This window comes from Aquila chrysaetos, chromosome 2, assembly GCF_900496995.4.
Source record: "Aquila chrysaetos chrysaetos chromosome 2, bAquChr1.4, whole genome shotgun sequence".
Taxonomy (NCBI): domain Eukaryota; kingdom Metazoa; phylum Chordata; class Aves; order Accipitriformes; family Accipitridae; genus Aquila; species Aquila chrysaetos.
This window is the reverse complement of record NC_044005.1, coordinates 30868656-30892195: the sequence shown is the minus strand read 5'-3', so window position 1 is coordinate 30892195 and position 23540 is coordinate 30868656. Positions and strand designations below refer to the sequence as shown.

The window sequence follows — 23540 nt, the reverse complement described above, 5'->3', positions numbered from 1 at the left end:
CGAGGAATTAAATGCTGGGGAATGAGGTTCATTTCTAGCAACTATGAGATCGAAGAGTAAAGAAATGTTGGGACCAGTTAGGGGAGGTGCCAGCATGGCTCCAATGAAGTGTCCTCCGGTGCTGCCCAGTGCACGTGCAAGGTAGCAGCTGACCATTGGCAGAAGTAACAGCTGCACAAGGGCGTCCCACCCCCAGTCCACTGTCTGAAGCCCAAATACTCAGGGTATGCAAACCAAGGAATGATGGTCATCCATAATTATTTATTTTTCAGAGCAGAATAAAGGTGCGTACTAATATGTTACAGAGTCCATTATATGGAAAAATTGCAAATGAAGATTAGCTCATCTTTGCAGTTCAGCAGTTCAGATGCAGTTCAGCTCATAATCAATACATACATTAGCTGTAAAACAATCTGAAAATAAGGTATGTTGCCAACACAACATTTAAAATAATTATATGAAGAGGCAATGCAGTACTTCCAAGTACCCTTACGTCACTGTAAGTTGCTTCAACATCAATAGCTAAATTGGCAGCATTTTAAGAAAAAGCGCATTAGACAACTAGCTTCACTGAAAATGAAGATACTGATTATAGACTCACATTATCCACAGAGTTTGGATCAAGGTTGCTGCATAACAAACATTTCATATCAAAAGAAAAGGGACAGTTCTGATCAGGAGATTTGATTTTAGGTTTTTCTGTAGAATAAATAATAAATTTGCACTTACGAACAGCAGGTCCTGAACTAACTTCTACATTTTCTATTCCAGTTTAGAGTTGCTCAGAGGGGACAAAAGAAGAAAATTGGGACTGTGAAATAGATGTGAATATACTGCAGCATTGTGCCACTATGCTTTAAACAGGACATAGCAACTCATTTTGGTGCCTGGTATTTTTACCAAAGACAGGCCACTCTCCTGTGCTGTACTGAGGGTCCCTCCAGAATCCAGAAATTCCTTCCAGCTGCTGCTGCAGAGTTGAAGTCCCCCTTTCTGAGAGTTACTGGCATCGTCTTTCTCGGCTCAGGCAGATTTATTTGCTGTTCTTGTCCTTCCCTTGATAGATCGCTGGCTACAAATTTCTGGATACACTGTGTTCATAAACCAGCGTCCCAGGTTTACCAGCTGAGTGAAACAAGAGTATGTGACCTAAAAACATTCACATCTCTTAGCTGATCTCCAGAAATGGCAAGTCTTTGACTTAGACAGGGTCTCATGAGGGTATAATCTAAAAAGGCCTCTGTTTAGGATATTTGATGCTGTGACACATAAGTGAAACTTAAAACTTACTCTCTACTAGAAGACATTTTGGGCACCTAGCTGCTGCTTTGGTCTCTTGGATTTTATGTAGAGAAGAAATGACTCAAAAAAAAGGTATTTTAAGAGTAGTGAGAGTTTCTGTGAGACATTACCAATAAGAGGCATCGCTCTTTGTGAATAAATATATTTTCAGAAACAACATGATCAATCCTAGTAGCATGATGAACTTCAAAGATGAGATTTGGATGATCATTCAGAAGTTTGTACATGACTCAGTTCACTCACAATATCACGGTTGCTGACTGTTCTGCTTTTAACCCTAAGAGCTTTTGCCTGCCTGTTTTATTCCCAATGACCCAAAGAACATCAGACTTTTTTTTTTAACTAAATAAAAAGAACTATCTTGTCATTTTCTTATATTTCCTCTTCCTCTGTTTTCCTCCCTGTTTACGCCCCATTTCTTTATTGTCTGTTCTTCCTTCCTGTTTCTGTCTCATTTTCAGGGCTCTTGGTATCCTTTAACTCCTGTGTTTCTCCTTTCTGCAGCTTATACCATTCACTCCATAGTTTGAATATTGTTTCCTCGGGAATCTTTTCCCAGTCAACCTCAAAATTTCACACAGACTAGGGATGCTGACTGAGATGAGTGAGTGCTAGAAATATGTGAATACAGATTTACACTGCAGAGGTTTTCTGACAAAAGCCAGTACTGATTAGAACGGTGGAAAATATTTACTACTTTAACCGATATAGCTGTGGCTGCATAACACAGTGGTGATAAAACTTATTCGTGTAAAAATGGTGGGGCTTTGTCAATATTGCTTTCACCCGTTTGAGAGGATGCTTCAGCTAGCTTGCACAGCAGTGGTTTTCAGGCGGTATAAGTTGTCTCCACGAGAGGGCTTGCGCAGGCCGCCTTCCATCCAGCAAGCGGGCGCTCTCCGAGGCCAGGCTGCAGCTCCCTCTTTGCCACTGCCAGCCCACGCCTGACGTGGAACTTGGAACAATTTGAAATATTGCCTCGAAAATAACTAAGATTCTAATTAGTATGCGTGATAACTTAGGAGGCAGATAAGCAGAATTATTTTCTGTCATCTGGAATGTGAAGACACATGTAAAATTTTTCCATACAAAGAAGGATATGCTAATTTACTTACTTACTTGATTCCCAGGAGTGCTTTGAATCTCACACCACTTTTGAGATACAGCACTGGCCTCCCATATTTTCCCAGCATGAACTCTGTTCTCACCTGAATGAATGCAGGAGGCCTAAAACTTTATCTGGTTTTGTGCCTGTTAACATTACATCTCAGGTAGAAAGCATGGCCGTGTCACTATGAGGAGCGATCAGCAGCCATTTTGTATGCCTGGCATTATTGCCATCAGAGCAGATGGCATCTCTGGAGGTTTACAACCAATCCATATTGCTGTTAAGTTCATACCAGATGATTCTTTAAATGATGGATGAATCAGACAGTCTTCCCTTTCCTCTCCCTTCTCTCCACTAGTCCTCTCTACTCTTGAATGCTTGCAAAGGCACAATGACACTGGCCTTTCCTATGCTGCTATATGACATTCATATACGTAGCTGTCTTGGCCTCAGGGCTACATGAATCTCTTCTTCCCAGCAGTGTCCTTCCAGCCCATGGATTTTGCTTCTGTGGTTTTAGGTGTTCACTGATCCTTCAAAAGACTGGGAGAAATGTTACCGGTGGTGGTGGAAGCTTGTCTGCTATCTAAGAATATACCTCTCAGGAACAGGGTTTAGGAAGCATTTGGCTTACTTTTCTTGCATCTATCTTTGCCCCACAGTCAATCTGCTGATACTAAGGATATCCCTTTTTAGACCTTGTAAGTTTCAAATAGCAGCGGAGGTCTTGTGGTAGTTCTTTTAAACAGAAAGTAGATCTTCACCTTGAGCAAAAGGTAAGACAAGGCATAGGGTAAAGAAAGAATTATGTTTGTGGCATCGTGGAAAGGTTTAAGTAATCTACAGAGATACATTTAGGAATGATTCTTTATATTCAGATTAGCGTAACCTGCTCTTTGTCTAGAAGCAGAAATAAAGTCAACAGTCCCATGGGGGCAGTGAATTTTTTATTGCAGAATCAGGTTCACTGTCTTCAAATGCAGTTGTTTTTAATGGATTGAAAAGTAACACTTTGCATGTTTCTCTTTATCATGCTTTTTAAGCCTATCCTACCTTTATGGTTCTGGCTTTTTTACCTAGAATGCTTTAGGAAACTGAGAACTTCTTAAAAATCTTCTCTGCCATTCCTGCTCTAGTCAGAATACAGTATGGAAAAATAGCTTGGAAATGTTAGCAAAATCTGTCGATTCAGTAGTGGACCAAAAGGTCTGCAAAAATTATGAGTACCCTACCATCAACTTTCAGAGACAAAGCTAGAACTGAGTTAATTTGTAGTGTTTTCCTAGGCCTGTAAGAACTGTGCTTTGTTGTCCTTCACTGTTTCAAGACTAGAAGTACTCTCAGGTCTCCAGTGAAATCTCCCTGAAAAGTTGAGATATGTCTGACTGGCTCTGCTTGACATAACTCTATATTTTCATATATTAATGCGTCTTGTTTCCAGCATCAGAATGCATCCTGGGGACTCTAAAGCCAGGAAAAGTCATGAGCCACCGACCATCCTGTGCTACCACTTTCCGTTCCATAACCATATAAATCATGACTGATTAGGCAGATGCCCGTTAGGGAAAATACATTCAACAGCCATTTCTAATTCTGTGTGTGGTAGTTGGGTACAAAGCCTCGAGGTGGCACTCGTGAAAGATTTGTGTAATTTAACAGTCTTAAAAATGCTTAACTAGACAATATATAGTAGAAGACAAAGATGTGTCTTTATATGTATGTCCACTACGAAAACTATTTAATCTTTATCTTCTCCCTGTTTGGAGGGAACATTTAAGTTGCACATTTCCTGGGCCGGGGTTATTGAGTAAATGCACTTCTTTAGCAGAAAGCTGCTAAGCTCTGCTTCTGAAGTGTTTGTGAATGAATGCATCCTGAACTGCATATTAAATATTACCATCCTCCTGATGTGTTTGGTCAGTTGTATGTTTCTGAGGTCACTGTCTGCCACAGAATCTTGACAATATCACACAAAGAATATTTTCCATTGTGACATCTTGGTTCCTTGGGGGATCCCTAACATCTGTACTGCTAATGGTTTTATTGTTGCCTCTGGGTCTAACTCCAATTAAATTGACCGTGGCAGTTAGTTGCAGCCTCATCCTCTTGAGTACCTGGATTTCTTTGAGTTACCTTTGCCTATGAAGAAAGTGCACTTTTATCCTTTTGAAAATAAAGTCCATGGGCAGGAATGTGTTCCTCCTGAGACTAATATGCAAGTCCTTTTGTGGTTAGACAAAGGGTTTTCTTAATGCATTCTGTGATAGAAGTGCCCTTAGAGCCAGCCCATCCTTGTACACAGACCTCTCCGTGAGCTCAGTCTTTTTGTAAATTGGGAACAAACTTTACAACACTGTCTGCTTGCAACAAAATTGGACATTCATTTTTAAGCACACAGCCTCATAACCAATTCTTTAAAGAAGAGAACTCCCTTTGTGTAATAAAAGGGAAGGTAGAGAGAAAAAAGGTCTGGGGTAGTGATTTAACAAGCACTGTTGTCTGGTGCTTCCACACTGAGGTTTGTGGAATACGGTAGACTTTCCACCTCACTCTTAACTACCATGGCAGATGATTTTAGTATGTTTCCATTTAATAGTTTGGTGCGTCTCTTTTAATCTTATTTTAATCTTACTTCAAGTCATTAGAAGGGCTTTGTACTTTTACAAATGCAATGACCAGAAGTGCCTTAAGTATAGGCCAGCATACATGTTAAATGAAAATGTTAGACCAATAAACTGAGTGGTGTTAACACTGCACAGCTAAAAATTAAAATTACAAGCTAAAAGGTATTGAAATAATTTTGCTACCTGTGCCATGTAGGCACAGTAAATCTAGGAGGTTTTTTTCCATAAAAAGCAAACCCAAAATTTGGTCTAGGATGAGGGCCATAAAACTTTTCATAATGGTGTTAACTGGATGCAGTTGCATCCTCTTTTTTATGGCATAATTTTGGCAATGTTAATGCTAGTTTTCTTAAGTGCGCATATCCAAATTCCCCATCTAAAGGAAGTTCACATCAAAAATATACTAAAAACAACTAAGATACTGCTGCTTTTAGTGTACCAAAAAAAAAAAAAAACCCAAAGAAGTTGTATTTTTTAATATAGTCAAAATTCTGTGTTTTCACGTTCTTTGTTTTTTTGGTAACCATAAATCTGCTATCTCTTAAACTGAAGCTCAAAATTACATAACTGGGCTTTAGTCTGTTTCCATTCTAAATGTGGTCTAATAAAAGTTGGATTTGTAAAGTGATAGCTGCAGCTGAGATGGAAACTTCCTCCTTTCCCATTCCATTCAATTAATGAAAGCTGAACTTCAAAGTCTAAATGAGATCATTTGAAGTGCTAAAATTATTGAACACCAGAACTGTTTACTTTCCTATCTGACCAAAAAAAGAGAGAGGTTGTAATGTAAAAGTAAAATTAAACCACTGAAATGAAGTTAGGAAACTAAAAGTGCAAGAAGTGGTGTTAGCTTAGTTGAGAGGCATTTGTGCATAATTTTAAGTGACTCACTTGATAGTCACACATTTTTTCATAACTGTGACAATAAAAGCTTTTCTGGGAGGTCTTAGTTGTGTGCTGCTCAGAAAATCAGAATCCAGTGAGAATATGTCTGAGCAACACCCCTGACTAGCTAAGAGAATGTGCATGGATATCATCAGGGGCTGGAGCCTTTCTACAGTATCATAAGCACTTATGTTGTTATTGCTAGTTTTGTAGTTGTTATCAGAAGTTTTTAAGTTGCTAATAAGCAAGCTGTTGCTTGTTACTTTGCTGACAGTCCATAACATTTCTCCTGGGTTCTACTTTGTCCTTTTTCAACCATGAGCATTGGCTGTGCCACCAATTCCGGGGGAGCGTGTAGCTAGGATCAGTGGGTACCAATATTTCTTTGATTGACTCCCTTGATGGCAGTAAGCATCAGCCTCGGGTCTGCTGCTGCAAATTAGGAAGTCGGAAGTTAATGGATATCTATTTCTAAAGGAGGTCAGTCTTTGGCCAGAGATGGGGTGAGCTTCTGAAGTTCAATGGGAAAGCACAGGAGGGGACTGTGGAAGCTGGAGAGACACAGGGAGTGGGGAACTCGTGGGCCATGACAAGAAGCAGTCGTGGGGTGCAGGTAGTGAGCAGTGAGGTGTGCTGAACGGTTGCCGTGAGTAGGGAGGAATATGCAAACAGGATCCGGCAAAACAGCAAAAAGGAATGGAGTCAGGCACAAACTGCTTGGGAAGCCAAAGACTGCCTATTTCTGTGTTCATGTTAAGTATTTAATTTTTCTGACACACACTTGGGATAGACAGAACACACACAGTCCTATTAAATGTAATGAATTGCATGTGAGACTTGTTCATCTGACCACCTCTGTAGGCCTCGCTGCCATGCTCCAGGGTTTCTTGTAGTGGCAGCACACCACCACAGCTGCTCTCCCGCTCTGTTATCCCACATGCCAGACACAACCAGGCTGCCTAACCCAAGATCCTTTAACCAGCTGTACTGGGTGTAGGGAGCCCTGCAGCTCTGTGCAGCAGCTGGGGGATCTGTATCTTTTGTATCCCTGTATTTTTAACAGAACAAGCGTGGGAGGCGCACTTCAGGTACATCCTTCCTCAGCCCAGTATCTGTGCATGCCTTTGGCCTCTGAGCTGATCCATCCCTGCCCTTTTTGGGTGACTCAGCAAGTGAATTCTCATGTCTTATGATTCAAAAAACTTGGGTGTTCTGGTCATTAATGAGGAAATCTCAGGATATTTAGTTGTCCCATCAAATTTATTTTTAATTCTTCAGTTAATTAATTAATTGCTTAATTCTATAGAACAACTGAATTAATATATTTTCATTCTATAAGACACCAAAGCAGACACACTGAGTTACAGCTTCAACCCCCTGGTACTTACAATTGTCTATCTTTTTCATTCCTATCCATCCAGAGCAAATAGAATTAGATTGCAAAAAATAACTTTGTACATGCCAAATTTCAAATGAAGCCATTTTTGCTCTAGCTTTGTTCAGGGATGTGTCATTAGAACTTTCTTCCTCCCCCTAGGAAAATCTGTAAAATTGTCATGAAACAAAATGGCAAGCTGAATGTTTTAAAGGTGAATGTTTAAAAATTTTCTGTGTGGTATATTGGAAGAGCTTTATGATTATTTGCAAACCTTACTATAGAAGTTGCTACAAATCATCAAATAACAATCCAGAAACATTTGTTTCTGTACTAAGCAGCATAGAATAAGAATAGCTTTATGCTGTGTCATGTTGGGGCTTGAGTTTTTTTAGCAACATCTAGCTTGCTACCACAGTACAAAACTATTACATTTGCAAAACTGAACCAGCTGGTCAAAAGGCAGAGACTAGATTATACTGGTGCTCCTTTTTTTCTGTTCTGTTCCCCTCTTTTCTCTCTGAGGAATTCTTGTACAGTAATTTTTAGCTTCAATGTGGCTGACTATGGGTTTTCAACTTCCAAGTAGTTTTAATGGGAAATACAGTAGTTTAATTTCCCATTACCAAAGCATGAGTTGGGTAGATTTTACAGAATTTTCATTGTAAGTATGATACTGTTTAGATCAGACCCATAACTAGTATAAATCAGCATAGCTCCACTGAAGTTTATACCTGTTAAGACTCTTTCCCACCTTAAGAATGATGAAAAAAAAGTAAATCTAGGGAAAGAAAAACAGAAAAAGCACAAAGGTAAGAAGTGTCTAGGAAGTGATGTAAAGTGGTTTTATGGGCATCTTATAAAATGATGAAAAATACTGAAAAATATCTTGTATTGGTTAAAATTTGTCACGCTATGAATTTATTTCTTTCACTGAGTACTCCTGGATTTGGATTTAGGATTGCATATTAAGCCTCATCCTTTGTTTTGATATAATTTATGTTGTAATCTGTTTTTTTCAAAGTGTAGTTTCATGGTCTGTCAGGGTCTCACAACAGTTTTTCTGTGTTGTAAGACCTGTTTTCCCTATTATTTTTTAGAACTTACTTTGTCTAAAGCTTTTAATTAAAATGTATATTCTGGGAAATATCCTAGATTATGAGAAAAGCAACTATTGTAACGCTGTTTGTGTCCCTGACTACATGTACATCATTGGTTGCATTCTGTTCCAACTAACTAGGTCATCCTGATTACGCAGAAATTACTCCGTGTTAGTCAGTCTGTGGAGGGGCAGCGGCCCTTCAGCCAGGGATAAGTTATGTTTCGGACTTCCCCTCTGTTACGAGACTTGAGGAGAGTAAGGACTCAGATTTATGTTTGTGACAGGGCTACACGCACCACCGATACTGCAGATGCTCCTTCTCCAAGTACAAGAGAGCAGGCAGCCTCCTGCCTTTGGCCGCAGGGCAGAACCGAGCGTACCAGATCTAGGCTACAGCTGATGGCGAGAGCTGGCCTCGGTCTCAAAGCCTGTTGATAATTATGCCTTGACAAAAAGTCAAAGGCGAGAAGGGAAAGTTCGGCGTCAAGAGCGAGCTGTAGTCTCGTCCCTAACTCCAGAGCCGCTGCGGTTGATTATATTTGCATAGGTTTCAATTTCCAATCCAGAGCTGCCTCCCAGGCAGGGATCAGTCATGGAGCTGGTGGCTGGATGATAAAGGTGGCTCCTTCCTTGCTCCCTGTCATCAGGCTATTAAAATAAATGGGATGGAATCACAGGCACTGCTATGAAAAAAACCACAAACCACCACCAAAAAATGGGGCATTGTTTTGGTCATTAAGTTGTGACGAATGAAGCAGGAACTGCATTGTTACAATTTTATCTTACCTACGATTTGAGTTAAATACAATTTCCTACCTTGCGCGCCTTCTAACGGCTTCGAACGCACCGTCTGTAATTCTGCTACGATGTGTGCCGTCAAAGGGATGTTCGGTTTCCTTTTTTTCCCCCACGGCTGCCACCGAGGCGGCCTGCGGGGCCGGATATCCCGCCCGGCGCTGCCCGGGCTCGGGGCTCGGGGCTCGGGGCTCGGGGCTCGGGGCTCCGGGCTCCGGGCTCCGGGCTCCGGGCTCCGGGCTCCGGGCTCCGGGCACCGGGGGCGGCCGCGCACCTCGCGGGCAGCGGCCGGGCGCAGGGCGGGGCGGCGCCGGCAGGTGGCGCTGTGGCCCCAGGCACGGCGCGCGGGCGGGCGGCGCTCCCTCCGCCGGCGGCCCCGCGCTGCCCGGCCTTGCCTTCCCTTCCGTTCCCATCCCTTCCTTTTCCCGTCCCTCCGCTATTTTGGGTTTCTACAGATGTGCTCTTTTGAATGGTTTCAATAAAATTTTACTGCCGTCATTTGAGAAATAGTGAGATTGTTGTGATTTGTGCTGCCTGGCAGAAGAAAATCCGCCGGGGCTGGCCGCGGCCGGGGCTCCCCTCCGCAGCGGGCTCCCCCCGGGCACCGTGTCCCCAGCCGCCATCCTGACGTGCCGGGTGGCACTGGTGCTTGCAGCCTTACCTCTTTTTTCTCGGATAACTTGGCTCATCGTGGTTCTGTAGGAGACTGTATCTATATATTTTTCCAGGCCCCCAAACTAGCCCCCGGGCCTTCCCTGTGCCCCATCGGGGCCTGCTCGCGCCTGCAGCCCGCCTTACCTGTGCGGCGAGGGGATACACGCCAGGCCGCTGGAGCCTGCTGCTGGGGAGTTTCTCAACACCAGCGTGAAGTAGCAGACATTAAAACATGGGCACGTTTCGTGAGAGGGCAGGAGTAACTCGGTTGCTAGTAGTTGCTTTTTATACTGGTGCAAGCCTGCAGTGTTTCTGAGCACCCTTTTGAAGGCATACGGACATCGAGTACCGCAGGCAGATGTTATGCGCGTCTGTCTCTGTAAAATACATGACGCATATGTAAGAGAGAGCCTTTCTTCATTTTTTGTGTTTACCATATCACCTTGTCTCTCAAGGACAGCACGTTGCTAAAATGCAGGCAGAGATTTATTGGAGGGACTATAGAAGGACTTTACTCCTCCTGCTCCTCTCCCCCTCAGCTCACGTCCCCCACTCCTGTGCCAGTCTGGCATCTCTTATGCTCCACTGCAAGCTGGAAGAAAGCAAGCAACAGAGCCAGGGGAACATCTTGACCCCCCTCTGTCCCATAGCTTGACATGGGGAACATGGCCTGCTGTGGGAAAGAGGAGATGCAGCTACCTTCATTACTTGCACCAGAGTGCAGGTATGTCATCTCAGTCACCATATCCACTGGGTTGTTCTGCCTGTCTTTCTTCCCCCTTTCTAGAATGTCCTGATAAACAGCCTATAATGAAACCTGCAGAGTAACAGTTTTCTTCCTTATAATGCTTTGAGATATGGGGGATTCCATGAATAGAGATGGCAATAGCTGCCTTTCCATCCTGAGGAGTTGTAGGGACTCACGTAAAAAATAATAATAATAATAATGAAAACAAAGTCTTCAGAGTGCCTCAGTGAGTGCAGTTATGCCTGCAGTATGCACTGGAGTGACCTGCCAGAGGCTAGCTTTGGTTCAGAAGCACTGCCACTTCAGCTGGAATCCAAGAGTTGATTATTGGACCCTGCTTCTTGGCACAGCGTTGGGCCAAAATGACTCTGCTACCACGAATTTTGAAGGAAGTGTGGCTCTGCTTGGTCTGGGTTATTACCATTGCACTTCTTTGCTTAACGCAGCTGTGTGCCAAATGCTCAAACTCCTGTTTCTGTCTTGTTTAGAATTCCAACTTCATGTACCACTTCGGAGAAGGGGATTTGGGCTCCCAAGTCGCTCAGGAATCTTTAGAAGTTTGTGGTTAGCTTGTTTTCAGCTATCTGAATGGACTAATAATTATCAGAAGTCATTCCATAAATAAAGTGGTGGGAGTGAGATACTGAGTGTGTATAGTGAGTTGTTATCCAACTGGAAATTAAAGTTCACACCATGCTGCGAAATTAATAGTTAATAACTAATAATATAACCAGTATTAGACCTAACTTAATCTAGTCTTACAATGCGTGTAATAGATGGACATTCTTCTTCAGAGTTAATTTTCAGGGTGCTTATAAACATCACGGTCAGTTTATTCCATTTACTCTCTTGCTTTGTGGTGGATAAGACTTCAGTAAAATTATCTGTACTCAGTATGTGCCTATAATATCATCCAATCATGTAAATTCAGGGGCACTATTTTTAATCAGACAATATAATTGGTACTAATCTTGAAATAAATGGTGCTCCTGAGAAGCAGGAGCTCCTGTCTTCTCAGGAGCACCATCTGTGTGGCTCATATGCAATCAGCAATGTTTATATTAAATGCTATATATTCTGCCTCACCTACTGTTTGATTTCTTCTCTCTGAGTCTCAGCCTATGAACCAAAACAGGAATCACAAGACCCAGGTTCTGACAAGTAGTTTCTTCTCTCAGTTTACTGATGTATACCTTGTTAATACAGCTTTGTTCAGCACTTTTTCAACCAACAGTGCTCATGCTACACCCAGTCTGCCCAGTGCAAGATCTTCAGCTCAATTTTCATTGTAATCTATGTACAGCTTTTTATATATCCTCCTCATATCCTCTAAAACTTTGCTGTTTTCTCTATTTTATCATAGTCATATGGATCTCACATTGTCCTGTCCCAAAATATCACCTTAGATTATCCCCAGAAACACTATTCTGCTCCTCATTTACTAGAAGGCCACTTGCTAATTGTTTTTTTCTTTGCATGCTTGTAAAAGGCAAAATTTTACTGTACAATACTGTCCTGGCTTAAAAAAAAATTGAGCAAACATTTTTCAGATTGCCATTTTCTAACAAACATGCTTTTCTTGTTCTTTCTTTTTTCTTATCTGGTAAGGGGTTTGTAAGCAAGCTGGATGAATTCATTCACTGGTTAAATGAAGCCATGGAAACAACAGAGAATTGGACTCCTCCTAAAGCAGAGACAGACAGCCTTAAACTGTACCTGGAGACACACTTGGTAGGACAAGATTATACTATGATTACTATCAGTAATTGAAGTGTTCTGCTGTGCTTTTTATTTGATTATTATTTTTTAATTACTAGTATGTATCTATATTTTAATGTAAGATTTGCAGCATTGCAGTTTGTTGTAATGAAAATACCAAAAAATTGTTTTCTGTATTTGAAATATGTACTGATAGCTTTGTAAAAATTAAATTAGAAAACAGAATTACCTTGCAATTCGGAAATTGTCTCCAAAATGGAAAGAAAATGGCAATAGCAAAGGAGAAAGGATAATGTTTTTTCTGGTGATCATTCTAGGATTTTTACTACACTGTAACATTAACAAAACTCTTACTAGTAAGGAACTCTTATTCTTTCTCCCACAGTTTTAACGTAGTACAGAATCATTTAAATAAAATATTTGAAATAATTATTTCAATCATTTTACTTGATGTGCATTTCTGTTGTGTAATTAATACAACTGTTACTAACCTTGTTCTTTTGCAAAAAGCTAAAACATTGGGTGGAAGTAGAAAACACTTGGATGAATAATCTTCTGAATGTATTACAGGCTAGAATTATAGATTTAGAAATATTTGATAAACCTCATGAGACTTTCACTGAATTCTTCCAAGAGATGTTTCTAGTTATGAGGAGGTGAAACAAAGACTTGAATTAAACTAGGTATTAAGTTCCTAAAAGCAAGATTTTACGCTGTAGGTAGAAATACAGATCAATGTATGCTGTTCAATGGGTAGGTATCTTAATAGGTAAACTACTCCATATAGTAAAAAGAAAAAAAATGGAAAATTAAGCTAAGAAATTCCTTCTCTCTTTGCCAAAATCTTAGACTGAATTGGAAGAAAACCTGGTGATAGCACTATTCTGAGCCAATGAGCTAGACACCCCAGCTAGATAAAACAGTGCATTAGCTGAGCCCACGTCAGAGCATCAACCCCCAACGCTCAGTCTCATTTCCAGTCTCTGATAATCTGATGGTGAAAAATTATTTGACAGTCCCAGGAAGTCACATGATGCATTACAGGAAAAAATGTCTCCTAAACCCTACCGTAACACTGGAGTGACCGATATTAAATTAATTATATATACATTAACCACATATACAATTAGAACTGAACTGAAAACTGTCTTCAGAATTTCAGCTATACAGAAAACTTTTGTGTCTTTTGTTCTTGGACATTTCTGTTGTAGTAGCACCTACGGGCAGCCACCAGATTAAGTACCCATTGTGGTAGTCTATCAAATGCAGTACGAAGACACTGCATTTTCACCTTACGTTGCAGATTCTGGATTTTGTGGCAGAGTTTGGATTTTTGCCCTGTACTGCACACACTCAGTCCCATGATTCTCATTATGTTTACAGGTGTTCTGAAGACACAGAGCACATCGTGAGATCAGACCTCAAAAAAGGCATTGGTCATTTCAATTTGTTTTCCTCTTACTCTGCAACATGAAACTTTGGGATGAGTTTTTATGAGTAGAATTGCAATTTTCACTCTTGACTGGATAAAAAGAAACATATTCCAGGAATAGGGCAATCACCAGGCTGAATCTCTGTCACAGTCAGTTTCTTTTTCCCCTTCTTCCATGGGGAGGAGCACAGTAGCTCTTTTGCAGGCAAATGACTTCCAACTTTGCCTTGAGGTTCTGTGGGAGGTGAGGCCAAAACCATCATCAGGCTGGAATGTGGAGTAGTAGCCCAGAGGCAACTCCTTCATTGCTAGAGGTAGTCAGAATAAGCGAGTATGTGGGCACCTGTACAACTTCACTTTCCCTTGTAAGTACTTAGGCTCCCAGCTGTACTCTGTATATCTGCATATCTTTGGGGTAAAAAAATCTGTGTAAGTTTCAGGATGACTATGTCATGAAACAAGGTGTTTTTTTCCTTTACTTCTGTGAAGAAGTAAAATGTTTAAAGAACAGTTCAATTTCAATTTGATATTGTAATTATTTTTATGGCATATACAGCCAGTGAAAAAATCATTCCACAACCTGAAAAAAAAGTAACTGCGACTTTTCTTTTTTGATTTCAGAAAACGTATGCTATCATATTCGTTTCTACACAGCAGAACTGAACTATTAAAATACAGAACATTTTTGTAGTGGGGAAGATAGTTATTTGTATTAATTAGATTGTCAGCTTTTCAGTGGCATTTGTCTGTCAGAAATCCTAATCTGTGTTTAAACAGAAGTACATGAACTTCAATTCACATTAAGCTCAATGCTAAAATTTCCCTTCGTTGAGAATTGTAAGACAATGGTGATCAAGGTCTTTGTGAGGGTACTTATACTGTTCATTTTCTTCTTTTGCCAGTCAGATTATGCATGCTGTCAGACTCACCTAAGGTTTGTTGAAGTAAAGGGGGCTTAGTACTTTATAAGTTTAGGTTCCAGACTTATGGGTTCATAGTACAGACACTGGTAGCAAACTAACGTGGAAAACAAAGAAAATGTGTTAGTTCTTTTCTATATACTGCATCTGCGCTAACAAACCTCATAACTATGTTTCCTCACTGGTGCAGATTTTCTGGTCGTAGAAGGAGTGAAAATTCAGTGTAGATTAGTAGTTTTATTTTTATTAGTAGAGACAAGGCCTTAGCCTTTGGCACAAATTATCAATTTCACCACCTGTGATATTGTTTTCTTGGAAATATGTTTGTTGCAATAACAAAATTAGTGCCATAAAGAGAGAATATTTTGCATTCATGAATTAAATCTCTGCTGTCAAAATCTAAGAAAAGAAAATATGGGAGCAGAAAAACAGAAAAATGTACTTGTGCTCTTTCTCTTTATTGGCTGGGAAAAGTCTTGCAGAGGAGACAAGGACAAGGTTGTGAACATCCTCCAAATTTTTCAGTGTGTAAAGTTCTTGACTGTCATTTTAGGGTCCCAATGTAAATTGTTGATAAAGGATTGAATTTTAAAGTCTCTTCTCACTCAGCCTTGCTTTTCTACATCTTTGATATTTTGAGAAATGGTGTGGCACAGACACTTAAAGAGAGTGTGTTTATTAAAAAAAAAACAAAAACAAACCACACCACACCACAAGAAACCTACAACATCAACTTATTAGAAACTTTGCATAAGATAATGCTCACATGAGCAGTCAAATCTCTTGAACAGGATGGCAGTGCAAGTCTCCATTACAAGCATCCCTGCATGACATCTTCAGCTTAAATTGGTAAAACTCCCCAAACTGTTCTAGTTAATTCTTATAGCTGGTCTGGCAAGATGTCCACCCAGGATGTTAATCAGCACTTTGAAGAATATGAGTAGTGTCTGTCTATTGCTCTTGGCCCAGCAAGAGCTGCCTGCAGGCATCTCTGTGACTGTCTGAAGGTCCCACCTGGACAGCTCCTGAAATAATTAATGAAGCACTTTGTTGTGAAGGTGGAAGGCAGCCTCTCCTGAAATTGGTCTGTTGTCCCAATTAGCCCATTATCTCATCGGTACAGAGACTAGCTAGGGAGTTCCTGGGCCACCCAGGGAATTAATGACTAAATGCACTGTGTGTGCACACCAGCATAGCCCTGATACACAAATACACCACAATTATAAACTGTAGGACAAATTGGAATTTCATTCTTAAATCACAGTTACAACTTAAACTCCATAGATTTTGCCATGATGAGTAACCATACAGTTTGGTATAGAGTGTGAATTTTTCCTACAAATTGAAAGTGAGTCTGCATCTGGAATGTGTGCCAAAATAGACAATCCTCAGCTTGGAGGACAGTTTTCTTGCAAATTTTAAAATGCAGTTCCTTGATTTTCTGCAGAACAGAAGTTGCTATATGCTTCATTTTAGGTAACACCAAAGCACACAGCTATCAATGAAAATGCTCTCAGAGACCCCTGCAATAGTGACTGAAATTATTCTTTCAATTTTACGGGTCTTCACAACTGAGTAACATTGGTGAAACTGATTTGGGAGCTGTGTGCTTCCCATTCATATGGGAGGGCTGACATGGAGCTGCCACCACTTGAACTTCTGGCACCCCTGCAGGCAGCCACCCAAGCCAGCAGATGTTGAAAACACTAATATGTTTTCATAAAACAGGGGTATTTTTCAGCAGAAATCTACTTTGCCACAAAGGCCTCAGTCAGCTCTACTAGAGAAAAAAGTGAGGCAGGTTTTGAATTTTGTGAACAATTAGGCTCAAATCACTTCCTAATGAAAAGATAGCTTCATTGACCTTACCAAAAAGGAACTTCTGAAAATGGTTTCTGATTTGCTTTATCTTTTGTAGCTCTTCTTTTCTGTTATGCTGATTCTTGCCCATTGGCACCCTGATCAAAATCAGCTACTAGCAGACTCTAAGCATAGACTTGGTGGTATGCAAATCAGTTCTCATCAAAAACAGTATCCTGAAGGCAGCTTATGAGCTAAAAGCATCTGTCTAGATGGTACTACTGTGCTTGTGAAACCAAGGAGACTTTCTTATTAGCTCAACAAACCAGAATTCACCATGTTGCTCTTGACCATTTTAGTTTGCTAAAATAGACATTTTACCACTCTTTATCCCTGACCCGAAAAGATACATTGTTTTAGCACAGTAATGAAGTAAGCTAGCAAATGAGTAAATGTGAAGAACCACTGAGGAAAAAGGTCTAGGTGCTGAGGCCTGGGACTTTTAATTCTGTAGTCTTAACTTTTCCCTTTGTTGTTAACACTACTCTATTTTCTTGTTCCTGCACAACTAGTTGCGCACCTTACTGTGGTGTGATCTCGGGTCTTTTGGCCAAAGCCATTTCTGTGTGTAGTGTCATACTTAAGAGCTAGGTAATACAAGACTTTTAAATGGAAATCTACAAATGAAAAATACCTTATTCTAAACTTATTTCATGGAACTTTTAAAATCCTTCTTGCATTATTAGTAGGTGTTGACAAACAGTTTTTTTCAGTGGAGATAAAATTAATTAAGGAAAGGTATTCTTAGAAATTTGGAACTAGTAGTCAGGCATTTTTTTCCTAACAATCTTACTCTTCAGAATTTCCGTAAGATTAAAATTCTGAAATATTGAGTACAGGGAATGTAGAAGATATATTTGTGTGTGTATATATATATAGGGAGAGAGAGTAATGATAGATTTTGCATTTTTTCTTCAAAACCAGCTAAAGAATGGTCAGAAGTTCCCATGATGATGTACTTTCTTTCAAAGTGTCTGTTGCCTTTTGCCCTTTTGAGTAAGACCGTGGCTGTAATCTGCCAACATTTAGGTTTGTAATTTGGAGGACAGCAAATCATAGAATCACAGAATGGTTTGGGCTGGAAGGGACCTTTAAAGGTCACCTAGTCCAACCCCCCTGCGGTAAGCAGGGACATCTTCAACTAGGTCAGAGCCCCGTCCAACCTGACCTTGAATGTTTCCAGGGATGGGGCATCTGCCACCTCTCTGGGCAACCTGTTCCAGTGTTTCACCACCCTCATTGTAAAAGATTTCTTCCTTATATCTAGTCTGAATCTACCCTCTTCCAGTTTAAAACCATTACCCCTTGTCCTATCGCAACAGGCCCTGCTAAAAACTCTGTCCCTGTCTTTCTTATAAGCCCCCTTTAAACACCAAAAAGCCCCAATAAGGTCTCCCCGGAGCCTTCTCTTCCCCAGGCTGAACAACCCCAACTCTCTCAGGCTTTCCTCACAGGAGAGGTGCTCCATCCCTCTGATCATCTTTGTGGCCCTCCTCTGGACCTGCTCCAACAGGTCCATGTCCTTCTTATGTTGGGGGCCCCAGGGCTGGACGCAGTACTCCAGGTGGGGTCTCACCAGAGCAGAGTAGAGGGGCAGAATCACCTCCCTCGACCTGCTGGCCACGCTGCTTTTGATGCGGCCCAGGATACAGTTGGCTTTCTGGGCTGTGAGCGCACATTGTTGGCTCATGTCCAGCTTTTCATCCACCAGTACCCCCAAGTCCTTCTCCACAGGGCTGCTTGCAGTGTTTCACTTTACTCTCATTGTAACTGTGTATATAAGATATCCTTAGAAAAGATGGCAGCTGGTAGTTTCCTGTGTCTCCAGATAGCACAAAGAGGAATTGTTTGTCACTCATGGAAAGAATGGAGGAGGATGGCCTCCTTGAAAAGAATTAATTGTTCACACCAGGGTTATTTGTTTGTTGGGTTTTTTTTAGGCAAAAATATACGTTCTGTTTAGTTGAAACTAGAATAGCAAATATTGTTCTGTAGAAAGTACAAATGGCTAGGATTGCATGGAGTCATTGCATTACAACGTTGTTTGGATATGCTAAATGATCATTTCCATGAATCAGAATGTCTTGGTTTTCTAATAAATTGTGTGATCCCTGTCTGTAATTTTTACCTCAATGTCGTTGCAAGCTTTGTGCCACATGAAAGTGCTTTTTAGCCCAGAATTGTTCCATTATATTAACCTTCTCAGTCACGATGTTTACTTTACATGCTACAGTCTTAAAAATATCATAGAGAAAGTATCACTAGTATTTCAAAACAAATTATACAAGTTGATTCACACTAGCATTTACTTCTCTGCTGTATAGGAAGTTTAGATGTCATCTCCATTCCAAAACCAAATTCTTCTAAAGATATGGGAGTTTTGAGAGTTTTATTATCTAAAGAGAAATGAAAGAAGAATTTTCCTGTGTCCAGTATAAATGTTTCTGGCCACATCATGGCTCAGCACTTTCTTAGCTGTAAACATCAAATGCTTTCATACAGAAAATAGATTGTATTTTCACATTTAAGAAATTGTATTGGTGAAGTAATGTTGCTTCTGTGATATCTCATGATAACTGATCATCTGTTTGTAATGAGTCTGCTATGTCTGAAAAAAAAATCATTCTCATCTCCTTGGAAAATCTCATTTTCTGAAAAATGTCATTTTAGAGAAGTATTAAATACCTGTTTCCATTGAAAATAAGGTTAAATACACATGCCTTGGGCTAATCTACTGGCTGTCTTTGTGGTAGTGGTGGTAACAGTAATTTTATTAAAGGTATTAAAGCCTCTGAAATGGCTAAGGTATATACTGTACTTTTGCTATATGGGCATTTCCAATGTCCATGGCAGCCAATTTAGAGATTTTTTTCCTCAAAATATACAACAGTATCTGCAGGATGATGGTGCTAAAGGGCCTGAGCCCCGTGAGTGGACTAATCTCTTGTTTCTCTAAGGACTTTGGTTTGAATCTGTTCAGCCTATTGTTAGTTTGAATTTCTGAATTTTATGCTGTTATCTTGAAAGGTATTTTGGGTATGCATGGGTTCCTGAATGTATAGGAAACAGTCTGCAGAACATACTAATCAGAGATATAGACTAAATACAGCAGATTTCAAATAACACAGGCAAATAAAAGGACTCAATAGGAAGTAAGACATCAATGTTAAACAAAGGGAATGCATGTATATTGTCAGTTGTGAGTATTATTCAGCTTTGAAAATCTGTAAACCCAATAACTTCTATGTAAGTTTTTCTGTTTCTTGAGTTAAAGTGCCTGAGAACATCAAAAGGAAATGTTGCTGTCATTTAATACATTCGGCTGCACCTGTGTTATAGTCTGGAGCCAGAGAGTGTACAGTTGCTGGCAGTGGGAAACATAGAGTTTTCTAAACTGTTTGGACTGTTCTTTTGAATTTCAGTACCTTTTTTGGTCACTAAATAAGAGAAAAATCAGGTATATATGAGAAAATCCAGGTATATATCCTGCTAATCACAGTACTGTTGTCCTGACCAACACAGAAATACTTCACTTGATCTACACTTGTTTCCCATAAGGTCATGCAGTGAAGAAGAGCTGACACATATCTTTCCTTTGTGAGGAGGAGTGGGCCATGTTTATGCTCCCAGCATCACAGAAGTAGGAGATCTGTTGTGATGGAGATCTGTTATTACTATGTGTGTTTTTAGTGAAGGAAGGGACTGTCCATTTACTGTCCTCTGATACTGTTGCTACCAGCCATTACCACACAGTCCCACTCAGAAGGTTTATTTTTGTAGCAAGCATATAGCATAGGCAATAATTTCTTAATTTTCCCGGAGATTGAATGACTGGAATACTGTTAAAAGTACTACTTTTTTCTAAATCTGTCTTCCAAATTTGTAGATACCTAACCTTGTACAGCTGTGAAGAAAAAAGGGATATTGCATTTACTTTGTTTTTTGATTGGTTCAAACCTTCCCCGGACTCCTTTTCTTCTCTTTGCTACCACCCCAAATGTACATGGTTTTTGCTAAGAAGGCATTTTAGTTCACCTTTAAATTGCATAAAACCTTATATCTGTACATATATAAAAAGCAAATTACATCTCCCTCATATTCCTCTGAAATTTTAATAGAACTAAAATCCTTCAAGGATTGTTCTAAAACTACATACTGTTGTTTAGTGCCAGTGATTGCTTTTTGTTCTGTAAGTTAGTAAATTGATATTTAAATATTACATATGTATATGGTTTTTCTCCCTTAGTAACTCCATATTTGCCAAGGCTGCCATGCCCCATGAATTTATCTTTGGGTTGGAAAGCTTTTTTCTCTTGGTTGGCTTTTTTCTGCCATGACAATGTGGTAGGACAATACAACTTTTGCATATTTTAGGGCATGGGGGCTCTCTGGGTGGAAGAAGTGTACCTAGAAACATGTAAGATCAGCCAGACAAATGTTATCTTGATAGAAAAAGGAGTCAGAAGACTGTGACTTCTGCAGTTTATTTCCTGAGTATCTCAAAAGAACAAGAAATGATCGAGGACAGTTATATATGGTGAACTGGATGTGCAGTTCACCATGCTTATGGCAACTTAGCAATTGTTTCATTGTATAGCCATTTTGCCTGTGTGCTTTCCTGCCTGTGTTCTTCCATCCTTCATTGTCTCTTGGTAATAAATGTATTGAGATTCAATTTAGGAAGCCTCACGTTAACTTTTTTTTTAACAATGTAAAATATTTAGACAGACAAAAGCAAAGAGAAATTTATGTAGTGAAATACAAAAAAGAAATTAGAGTTGGCAGCAGAAGAATTTATGTGAGTTTGAAATACAAAATATCTGCAAAAATAGCCTCTATGCCTTCTAAACTAAATCTGCAAAATAGGCTTCCTGGAGAGTTGGGCTAACTATCCTCTTCCTCCACATCTAAAATTATGCATTCAAAACTTGGCTAAATTACCTAAGAGATGACAAACACAATGAGGAATGAGAAACAGAAATTGGGGGACCTAAAGTATTTAATGTGAGGAAGATTGTGCTATTTATTTTTAGGGGGTAACAAAGGGAAAAACATTGATTGCCTAATACTGGAATGGCAGAAGCTGTGACAGAGAAGAAAGGGGTGAGGTGGTTTTACAAAAGTATGAATTACTGTAGGACTACTGGGATAGAGCCTGCCCTTTTGTATTTAGTTTTGCTGGCCTGTCACAAATTCTGTGGCATGTAAAAGACCTAGGCTACTGCTCTGTCAGCCCATTACATTGCAGTCCTTACTCCTACATTTTTATCCAGTCTAGATTTAAAGGTCTCAAGGGATCAGGGCTTTCACTGTTTCCCTTAGGAGACTATTACACAATCTAATAGATCTGTCTTTTGGGGGAAATTTCACTGGTATTTATCTTAAATTTTCTTTTTCTTAATTTAATTCCATTAGTCCCATCTACTATACCCTCTGATACTGTTCTATGCTAATAAGTCTTCTTTCTGCTTGGTGTTCAGATTCATGGAATATAAGTAGATAATGATGGCCCTTTCACTTAATCATTATTTAGTCAGTCTTGTTTATTTCTTATAATCTTCCACCATTTCCACTTTTAAACATATTTTATTTGCCCTTCACTAAACTCCCACCAGTTTGTCTCTTCATAAATGTGCTTGGTCTGCCCAGGGAAAAAGTATATTCAGATCAAGTGAAAGGTGAAGAATGCATATCAGTGATCAGAAGGTAAAATAATTCCTGGAGTTGCTATAATTATCTCATTACTAAACATTTTGAACTCAGAATGTGCAGTTAATATTGTGTTTCAATGAATGATAAACTTACACAAAGAAATTGTCTGAGCAGTCAAACCATCTTACATCTGATCTACATCTACAGTGGCACAGTGCCAGCATGAGATGGTGATTATGGGATTATCAGTAGTGAGGTTCCCAGATAAGATTTATGTCAATTTTAAAGGCATTTTAGGCATAATCTGATATTGTGAATCAACATAGACAGTGATATTCTTTTTTTGCCCATTTTTATCTGCCTACAGATGCCAGTGGAAGGAATGACCCCCAAAGAAACCCAAGAAATTATTGTCTTTTAAAGCTTTCTCATTGTGGCAGGGGGTAGAAGACCACATCTTCTTTCCACAAGCTATTCAATATTAAAAAATATCTACAAGCTCCCATTGGTTACAGAAGGAAATAATGTGTGGTTCATCTAAGGAAAATGATGGTCATATTGTATTAGGCATTAGAGATTTTCTTCGCAGTTGGTGATAATTGGCCCCTTGGCCATCACTGCTATAGGGAGTGTATGTTCTCAGTCTCAGGGACAGAAGAAAAAGACCTTTAGTGGGTGCTGCAGCTTCAGAGGAGGATTCACCATGTTCTCCTCAAAAAGCAAAGGTAGAATCCCTGCTATTGTGTTAAAAATCAACCTTGACTATGGAGCTGCATAAAGCATTTCCATAGTGCTTGTGTTCTGTTTAACAGGTGGAGTGTCACTCAGAAATACAGCTTAAAAGAAAAGAAGAAAATAAAAAATTCTTTATAGTCATCTAGGTTTTATGGAAAGCATGAACAAAGGAGACATTGACTGGAACCATCTCATGTGTAACATTTAATTCCCAGGAAAACATATCCTAGTGACTTCTAATACTAAGTAGGCTTTATATCCCTGATGAAAAATGTGAGGCTTTCCTAAATAAGATATTTCCCAATTGTTAAAAAGTCAAATAGTTTGATGATATATTTGTAGACGTAATGTGTGAAATGCACTATTTCATAGAAGATAGGATCTTTTTCCATGTACAAATTGCATATGAATATCCATTTTATATAACCATTGACCAATTAATTATGTATTTAGTATTATGTCACTAGAATGCTAAATATATTCCATGTTAATATAGGGGCAGCTTACATGGTAGTTATTTTTCTGATTTACTGAATGTCATTGGTAGGTGGTGTTCAGGAGAATGAAAATACCACTACATTATTACATGGCTTATTAGGTTATTAACTTGAGTACGTAACTACTAGGCA

General features: G+C 39.7%; 1 protein-coding gene across 6 annotated transcripts in view; it reads left to right on the top strand.

The window, feature by feature from the left end:
• AKAP6 (A-kinase anchoring protein 6) overlaps nucleotides 1-23540 on the top strand; it is a 299893-nt gene that overhangs the window by 116786 nt on the left and 159567 nt on the right. For all 6 annotated transcript variants that reach the window (XM_029999554.1, XM_041120194.1, XM_029999563.1 and 3 more), the window contains one exon: nucleotides 12202-12324. In XM_029999554.1, the coding sequence (XP_029855414.1) occupies nucleotides 12202-12324 (123 nt within the window). The remainder of the gene's footprint in view (nucleotides 1-12201; nucleotides 12325-23540) is intronic.